This window comes from Petaurus breviceps, unplaced genomic scaffold (assembly GCF_028583685.1).
Source record: "Petaurus breviceps papuanus isolate PSGF00001 unplaced genomic scaffold, PetGlider_PUasm1.0 140, whole genome shotgun sequence".
Taxonomy (NCBI): Eukaryota; Metazoa; Chordata; class Mammalia; order Diprotodontia; family Petauridae; genus Petaurus; species Petaurus breviceps.
In genome coordinates, this window is record NW_027185698.1 from 51,937,099 (window position 1) to 51,946,890 (window position 9,792).

Sequence of the window (9,792 nt, forward strand, 5' to 3'; positions counted from 1 at the left end):
GGAAGGAAGGAAGGAAGGAAGGAAGGAAGGAAGGAAGGAAGGAAGGAATATTGTATGCTTCAGTCTGTATTCAAACAATAACAGTTCTTTCTCTGGAGGCAGATAGCATGTTTCATCATGAGTTCTTCAAGTTTGTATTGGGTTATTGTATTGCTGAAAATAGCTAAGTTAGTTGAAGTTCTACTCAACTATTCTAAGACTCAATTTCCTCACTTGTGAAATGGGGACAATTTGAAATGTCCTACCTACTTCATTACCTAGCATTTAAAGTCATTATCCAAGAATCTCACCTTTGCAGTATTATTTCATTTTATTCTCTTTTGTACATTCTCCATGAACTACTTTACTGGTTGTTTCCCATATAAACAATTCTATCTCTTTTTTCTGTGTCTTTTCACAAATGGTACTCCTTGTCTTAAATGCATCACCTCTGCCTCAAAGAATCCATAGCTTCCTTCAAAGCACAGTGAAGGAGCCACCTTCTATTTGAGACCTTTCTTGGCCACCACCACTATCTTATGTCAGTTATTAGCACTTTTTTCCTCTATACATCAGTTGGAAGGGAATTAACACTGTTAGAAACCTTTATGGCATTTATCCCTGAGTGTCTGAAAAGCTAAACTTGTTGCTTAGAGACCAGATATGTTTAATGTTTTACTTGGGACCTGAGTTGTGCTTACCAGAAACCCTGTCAGGTCCAAAGATTCTTGCAAAGAATTCCCCCACTATATGTCTCAAGCAACCCATGTTTTATCTGAAAATTGCCTCCATGTTGGCCAATCAGGTACTGTTTCCTTGTTCCTTTGAATCCTATATAACATGCAAATTACAAATGGGGGGGGGGGGGTATGAGGAGTGGGCCACCCTTTTTTGCCTTTCCCCTCTTCTGGATTACTTAATACACTTCTTTCTAAATTATTTCAGTTTAGGAATCTTTTGTTGTCAGCTAAAAACACAACCAAAATACTAAGAACCATCTATTAATAGATAAGCAATAAAAGAATATGAACTGTTTTCACAAATTATAAACAACCATCAACCACTCAAAAACATGTTCCAGATCACAGTAATATATCCATGTGTGTGTGTGTGTGTGTGTGTGTATATATATATATATATGTGTGTGTGTGTGTGTGTGTGTGTGTGTGTGGATGTATGCACCCATATCCACACCCACACACTCTGAGGTTCTACCTCACTCTATGCATAATGGAAAAGATGAAAAAAAGACTCATCAATGTTGAAGGTCTATGAGGAGACAAATGCGCTAATGTATAATGACAGAATGGCAAAGTGGTCCAAACAGTCTAGATTTTAATACAGAATTATGCAGAAAAAAAAAGACAGGGCTAAACTATGCATTCCCTTTGACCCAATGATCCTTTACCTGAGTATATATGCTAAAGAAGTTGGACAAAAATAGAGACTCAATATATGTGGTAAATGTTTAGAGTGGTCCTCTTTGGAGATAATAGAATAAAGAACTAAATACAAGGTAGGTAGTCATCAAATGTGGATTTGAGTGGGGAGGGGAGACTATGGCATATAAATGTAATAGAATCTTATAGTACAGTAAGAAATAATGGATATGAGAAATATCTAAAAGGAGGAAGATTTATGTGACCTGATGAAGAGGAGATAAGCACAATCAAGAGAACAATATGTAAATACAACAATCAAGTAAAATTTAAATATAAGTTAAACTCTAATCTAATTTCAGTGATTGCACATTACTACTGTCTCCAACGAACACACGTACAGCAAAAGAGGTAGAAACGCTGTTTCCATTCTTCAGGAAAGCTAAGAGAAGAGGAGTCCAGAAGAATGAGGGAAGGAGTAGGAGTAAGCAAGTGATACAATACCTGGAGTGGTGAATGAAAAGCAAGGGGTAAATGGGAAAATGGAGAACTATCCCTATAAGGTTACAACAGCAGAAGGCTCTGTTCTCCTACAGGTGGTCATAAGATTCTTCCTTAATATTCCACTGAATATGAGTTGTTGTTTATTGGGAGATCCAGAAGCCTCCTTCCTGGACATCTTATCAAATAGACTTAAAAGAAATGGGGATGGGGGTGGCCAGGTAGCACATCGAGCAAGAGCACCGGCTCCAGTGTCGGGATGACCTGGGGATCAAATCCGGGCTCAGATACTTAGCACCACACCCAGAAATAACTGGCCGTGTAACCTTGAGCAAGTTACTTAACCCCAATTGCTTTAAAAAAAAAAAGAGAGAGAGAGAGATGGGAACCCTTAAAACTGAACTTCTAATGACATAACAAATTATCTCAATGAGAAAATGTCAGACATCTAAAGGAACAAATGTGACCGTGCAGGAACTCTCTAAGATTTTAAAAGATCAAGTAGAAAAGAAAGAAGGCAAGATAAAGCAAAAAACCAAAACAAAAAAGTGGAAAGGAATTGTAAAAGTGGTATCAGAAAAGCTAATACTGAATATAAGTCTTTCTAGAAAGGGTTGAGCTAGCTGCCTTCTAAGGGAGCCTAAACTGCTTAAGATCCTAAAAGTCATATCTCTCCCAACTCAAATAGAGGTGAAGGTATCCTGGGACTGAAAATGGAAAGCAGTTTTTTAATCTCTCTGTAGAGAATTGTTGACAGGGAGTAGAGACAGCATCAGCAGTAGTAACAAAAGCAGTAGACTGAAAAGCCTTTCCATGACACTGACTCAAAACCTTATAGTGACTGAAGCATGTTCCTTTCCCTGAATCACCAACCAACTAGTTTATTAAGAGAATCCAACAAAGTATAACTGAATAGCACCTACTCAGAAAAACTTTTGGAGCAAAAATAAATTATTTCTTCCCTTATGTTCTGTTGCCTCTTGCAACAGGAGGCATGGCTAATTACCAAGTGTTTCTTTGTTGCTTTAAATTTTATTAATTATTTGCATTTTTAAAAACTGTTTTCTAACTAAAAATAAAATAATTTTAATTACTTACTGAGTTTGGTGCTTTTACTAAAGAGAGTGTGATAAGAAAGTGAACTTTGCATAATTCATTAGACAAAATTCAACTCCCTGGGAAATCTCCTTCCCAAGTCTTGGGAAAAAAAACATCTGGGGACTGAAAGTTGTATGAATTTTGTCAACAATATATTTTTCAGCTCCCTAACTTTGCAGAGAAGACTGAAAGATGCAAGATCCTTGCCCTAGATTAAAGCCTTCATGAGTTAATCTCATTATCTCCAAATGGAAAGGCTTACGAAACATAATAGAGGCACTGAAAATTGTTTGAAAGCTATATTTAAGAAGATAAAGTCAAACCAGAAAGAACAATACCATTACCTAGAAAGAAGATTTTGTTAGTAGATTAAAGGAGAGCAAAACTCTTTCACCCCTACTTTGCTCTCATGTTCTCCATCAAATGTAATTATCTTCAAACTACAAAAGTTAGAACATCATTAGTAAGGAATTGAAGCCCAATATAAGAGTTTCCATTCAGTCCCATAGCTTTGATAATCTTCTCTATGTCAATGAGTTCCAAATTCCCTCACTTTCAACCCTCACTTCAAATTTGCCATGACCAAAACTGAACTCACTATCTCTTCTACAAAGCTTTTCACTCCAACTAACTTCTCTAATTCTGTTAATGGCACCATCATCCCCCTAGTCTCCAGAGTTCAAAACTTTGGAGTTACCTTTGACCTCTCCCTCACTCACTCCTACCATGCCCAATAAGTGTGGAGATGTATCTAACCTAACACCACAATGGCTCTTTATATATCCCCTTCTTCCCATTCCCACAGCAACCAGTCTAGTTCAGGTCCTCATCACCTCTTGTTTAAATAGTTATAAGATTGGTCTCTCTACCCCTAGTCTTACCCTTTCTCCAAAATACCTTTTACATGTGACAAAATAACTTTCCTAATTCAAAGGTCTGGTAATGTCCTTGCAATGCTCAAAAATTTTCCCTTCAACTTAATTCCATAGCCTTTCCCAAAGAGGTTTCATTAGTCAAACTGCATCTGGATTATTATAATCAGTCCTGGTATTACATTTTAGAAGGTATATTGATATGTTGGATTTTGTCGAGAAGATGACTGGAGTAGTGAGATGGTGAAACTAATGTTCCTTCTGATTCTTTTGGGATGTCAGCCTCCAAATACAAAGAAATAAAATAGCAATAAAACCACAAAGCAAAAAGTACATGAAAAGAGCTTTGTGTCAATCAAAACAGTTTACAAGGAAGTTAATCTGATATATATATATATATATATATATATATATATATATAATGATGTCCATAGCTGTTAACACATTAATTAGGCAAAACTGTAAACAATTCCTTGACACAGAGCTGAGGAAGTCAGAGTAGTTCTGCAGCGAGGGACCCAGTGAAAATTGGAGGTTGTAGATGAGTCAGCGAGAGTCGCTGCTCCCTAATAGTAGAAGCCACTTTTTAAATAGAAAACATAAATATTGCAGCCCTACATTCCATAAACACACTCAATGGGGTCAGATCCTAACAGGACTTTATACTTGGGTTAGCCATGAAATCTTTCCTTTACTCTAAAATTGCTGAAGTGGTTGGGATAAAGGGAGGGTGGTTCTACTCATATGAACTTACTTCATGGTATCCATACTAGCTGGCCATGCCAACCAGGTGTAAAATGATGTGTTTCAGACTTCACCTTGAATCTTAATGAGAGCTATGGTCATCTTATGTACTAATGGTTCAAAATGTGTATTTGTGGTTATTTCTGAGTTTCTTGGTGACACATCACAGAAGGGACAAAGAACTACTGAGAATTCCCAGTAACCCAATTGTACCAGTTAGTAGACAAAACGATAATCCTTACCTTGAATGGAAGAAAACAAATGTTTTTGCCATCTTGTGCAGGAAATGGGTAACTTTTAACTGAGCACTAACTGTTCTAGGCAGTAATGATGAGCCCATCTATAAGAGTAGTACCTTAACGATGCGGTCTTCTGGAGCATGAATAATCCAGCGACAATAGATCAGATTTGTATAGACATCCGGATAGTGCAAACTTTGTATCAGCCCTTCTTCAAAAAGGACAGTTAAGGCAACACAACCAAAATCTAAAATAAGAACCAAAAGTAAAAGTTTCCTCTCCATCTAATAACATATGAACTTTCATTTGAGAGCAAATGAGATTGCATTAAATCTTTACCATTCCATCACTATCTTCAGGGGTGCCCTCATTTTGGTATGCATAGTTTCTTATCAGAATAGTCACCAGGACAAAGATACAGAGATGCATTCAGTGCCCAAAGTACCACCTTGTCTGCCACAAAGTTAAATTCAATTTCCATGCTCTGTTTAACAGTGCCAGGGACACAGACGTAACCCATTTACCTTCACCACCATGTTCACTATTGTTTTTGTTCAGTCATGTCTGACTTTTCATGACCTGATTTTGAGGTTTCCTTGGCAAAGATACTAGAGTGGTTTGCCGTTTCCCTCTCCAGCTCCTTTTTATAGATAAGGAAACATGCAAACAGGGTTAAATGATTTGCCCAGGGTCACACAGCTAGTAAGTGTCTAAGGTTGGATTTGAACTCATGCCTTCCTGACTCCAGACCCAGCACTCCATTCACCTTACCACCTAGCTGCAGTGCTCCATGTTAGAACAGCCCTATGCCCAAGATCCTAGGGCCCCAGTTTTTCACCTGAGCTACAAAGTAATAAAGTGAAGTAAATTACTTTACCAGGAGAATGATCTGGTTTAAGAGCTTTGTAGGTAAGTACAAATCCAGTGCCATACTCTGTAGCATCAGAGACAAACTTCAGCCTTACTGAGCTGGAGCTAATGAAGATTGGTGAAGGAACAGTCACACCACAGAACTTTCCTGCAACATATCATCAAAGATTCTCAGTTCAAAATCTAGTGAGGAAAAACAAAAGTACTTCCTCAGTTTATTGAAGATCTATATCTTCATCTAGTTCCATTCCTTTATTTTACAAAGGAAGAAACTGAGGCCCAGTAAAGCTTAAAGGGTCACATGGGCAGTAAAGGATACAGCCTTGATTCAAATTCAGGTCCCCAGAATCCACATCCATAGCAACACAACCAAAAAGGAGGCTAGAAAACTAGGTTCCTGATTCAAAATTCCTGGAGCAGGCTGGAACCATAATGACCCTCAGCTGGCAGTTCTGTAGGGGGCTTCATGTGACAGACAGTATAAATACCAGTCCTTGACAAATCAAAGCACATCTCATGTTTTACTTTCATAACCATCCTGATAACATCCTTGCTAAGCCTGGATTTTGGAATTAGAAAACTTGAATTTTTTAATTTAAAGTTTCAGCTTCTCTACTCTTCCCAGTTTCCCCAAGCCATCTCTCACTTTTCAGCATGAAAAAAAAGCTTTAAAATATGGTGTAAATATACAGAAATGCAGTTCTCATAAGTCAGTCCACCGTCAACACCACAAGCCATCAGAGACTTCTGAGCACCAGCAAGTTCAAGTCTTCCCCCTCACCACAAATGCTCATTTCATTAGGCACTGGTTTCTTGATAACAGTGCAATGGAAATCCACTCACCAATGAGCTTGTCTTCTAATGAATATACAGATATGGAATCCTGATGACAGAACTCCTCAAATTCCACATCCAAGTGGGAAAAATTGAGCCAGATGTGCATTTGCCCTGTGACATGCACAGTCCAGACACACAGCCTACAGACACACAGAGGGAAAAGAGGTTGTGGTTTCTCAGTGGCAAGAGCAGGATATGATAACCAAACAGAAGCAGTTGGACTTGGGAAAGGGGAATAACTTGGGAAAGTGCTTACTCACTCATTACTTCCGTAGAACTGGTGGGGATGTCTTGGGAAGCGGAGCTGCCCCTCAGGCCCTGAGAGCTGGCCATCTTGGTGACTGCACAGGGCTTAGAAAGGAAGCCAAGGAAAAGCAGCATTGGCCAGTGATAAGAAGCACTACTTGAACAATAAAAAAAAATGAACAAACCACTCTGGCTATAGCTATGGGCTCTGGGTTTGTGTGGCTGGTGACATTGTGTGTCCTAGGTAAGACTGCGTGGGGAGTCTTTGCATCTGACTAGGGCCTGATGCCAAGTGAGAGAAACATGGGCAGCGAAGCTTAGTTCCTGTTGGATGCAGGCATGCCAAGTCCTGCAGGGGCCACCTGGTAGAGACCAAGATGAATATGAGAAGTGACTGTACATGATGCTTCATAATAAATCCTTACAGTCTACCTCTTAACTCATTTCATCCCTCAGATGTGACCATGGAGGTCATCCTCTCATCCAGACCTATTACTTCCTGAAACTAGAAACAGACATCTGTCCAGTTATAAGAGGACTGTCCCCCAATATTTAGAAATATAAACGAGCTTATTGTTTCATAGGGTCATAGATTTAGAACTGGAAGGCACCTCAGAGATTAGTTTGTCCAACCCTACTCATTTCATAGATGATAAAACCAAGACCCATACAGGTTAAATGAAAAGCAAACAGAGGTACTAAGTGTCTGAGCAGAGATCTGAATTCAGGTTCTCAAATTAAAAATCCAGCATTCTTTCTACTTAATCAATGACTTGTTGCTTACCCACAGAGCTTTTCATCCTCTGCCCTGGGTGAAGAAAGAGAAAGCTTTTTAATACAACCATACTTATGAAAATCCTGCCCCAATTCACCCAATAGTTTTAGAAATAATCATCATAACTAGCATTTATTTATATAACAACTTGAAAATAATAATCATGCATATTTATATACTTTACAATTTAGTAATAACTAATATTTATAAAATATTTTTAACATTTACAGAGAAATCTTTGTTCATTATCTCATTTGAGCTTTACAACAGCCCTGTGGTGTGGGTGTTATACATACATCATGGAAGGATCATGGAAGCAAAGATTTCAAGTTGGAAGGGATAAAATGCATGTAGAAACTGAGGCTCAGTGAGGTCAAGTGACTTGTCCAAGATCCCACAGGTAACAAAACTGGGATTTGAATCCTCTGTCCAACTCTAAATCCAGTACTCTTTTCACCACACCATGCTATCTATATCTTTCCACCTACCCAACCTCTTAGCATGGGTATCCAAACTATACCTTTCATTGTGGTATGAAAATTAACCTTTTAATGTATGTTTCTCATATATCAAGCTGACAGAAGCACATATTTAAGAGAAAGAATGTAGTTAAAGGAATAAGTTATCATTTCAAATCTCTAGTTTACTATGTTACTTTAAGTAGGTCATCTAACATCCCTGTGTCAACCTCACAAAGCCTTTGAGAGGTTAAAATGAAATAATGAATATAAGGTATTTTCTAAAATCTATAAAAAAGTTTTTTATTGTTATTTGACCATCACCACAGGCAGATCCAAGCACTTTTTAGATCTGACTAATACCCTGGTTTCTGATTTTTTTTTCTAAAGAGTTATTTTCGGTCCCTCGAAAAACTTCCTAGATGAAGTAATATTTGAGTTGGGCTTTAAAAGATAGGTAAGAATTAAGTAGGCAAAAGTGGGAAGGAATAAGCGTTCTTGGAACTAGGAACAGTCTGAACAAAGACACAGAGATGTTAAGATAAACTCTAGGGGGCGGAGCCAAGATGGCGGACTAGAAGCACGACCCTCCCGGGGCTCCAGCTTCCACCCTCCCCAATCCATGTAAAAAGGGGACTCTAAACAAACTTTGGAGCTGCAGAACCCACAAAATGACACAGAAAAGCTAACCTCCCGCTGAGAACAGCCCGGCAGGCCGGCAGGAATCGGCCAGCACAGCGCTCTGGGAGCCAAGCCCAGGCCCATGCCAAGGCTTTAGCCCCAGGGCAGGCCTGACCAGCCGCCAGCCAGAGGGACTCCAGATCAGCAGCAGCTGTGGCCGTTTCCAGATTTATCAATACATAGATGCGAAGGACAAGGTGAGAGGCCAGTGCAGTCTGGACTTTGGGACCCAGTAAGTGGGAGTGCGTGGCTTTTACCCCCGGGGCGAGAAACCGCTGAGACGCCAGCACAGCCTGCCAGCACCATGTGGCGGCTTCAGCTCCTGGCCTGCAGAGTGTAGGGGGACCAAGCACCAGGCTGAGGGGTAATTGCTCTTGCTTTAACCTGCTTGGATCTGGATTGCAGTCTAGGGTGGAGGTCCTGGGGTGTGTGTCCAGCTTGCCAGAGCGTATGGAGACCTCAGAGAGGGCACCCATCTAACACCTCCGGCAGCTGAGAAAACACCAGCGTTTGGGACGAAAACTCCCCTGTCTGGTGGCAGAGTCCTACTGTGGCAAAAAGCCCAAAAGTCAAATCATTGAGTGGAAAAATGAGCAGGCAAAGGAAACAAAGCAGACAGAAGATTCCAACAATACACTCCTATTTTGGGGACAAAAAGGAGCAAAACATGGAACAGGAGGAAAACAGTAAAGTCACAACTCCTGCACCAAAAGCTTCAAAGGAAAATACAAGCTGGTTACAGGCCATAGAGGACCTTAAGAAGCAGATAAGAGAAGTGGAGGAAAAATTGGGAAGAAAAATGAGAACAATGCAAGAAAATTATGAAATGAGAGTCAACAGCCTGACTGAAGAAAATAATACCTTAAAAAACAGACTGACTCAAATGGCAAAGGAGGCTCAAAAAAGCAATGAGGAGAAGAATGCCTTAAAAAGTCGAATTTGCCAGATGGAAAAAGAATCTCAAAAGCTCACTGAGGAGAATCATTGCTGCAGAATTAGATTGTAGCAAATGGAAGCTAATGACTTTATGAGAAATCAAGATGCTGTTAAACAGATCCAAACAAACGAAAGAATAGAAGGTAATGTGAAATATCTCATGGGAAAAATCACTGA

General features: G+C 39.5%; 1 protein-coding gene across 1 annotated transcript in view; it reads right to left on the bottom strand.

Annotated features, from left to right (window-relative positions):
* The window catches only part of OVCH2 (ovochymase 2), a 49,369-nt gene that overhangs the window by 25,458 nt on the left and 14,119 nt on the right, over window positions 1-9,792 (bottom strand). The window contains exons 8-12 of the mRNA XM_069073389.1: window positions 7,550-7,573; window positions 6,780-6,870; window positions 6,526-6,659; window positions 5,690-5,830; window positions 4,929-5,059 (exon numbers count right to left, since the gene is read on the bottom strand). Coding sequence (XP_068929490.1) covers window positions 4,929-5,059; window positions 5,690-5,830; window positions 6,526-6,659; window positions 6,780-6,870; window positions 7,550-7,573 — 521 coding nt within the window. The remainder of the gene's footprint in view (window positions 1-4,928; window positions 5,060-5,689; window positions 5,831-6,525; window positions 6,660-6,779; window positions 6,871-7,549; window positions 7,574-9,792) is intronic.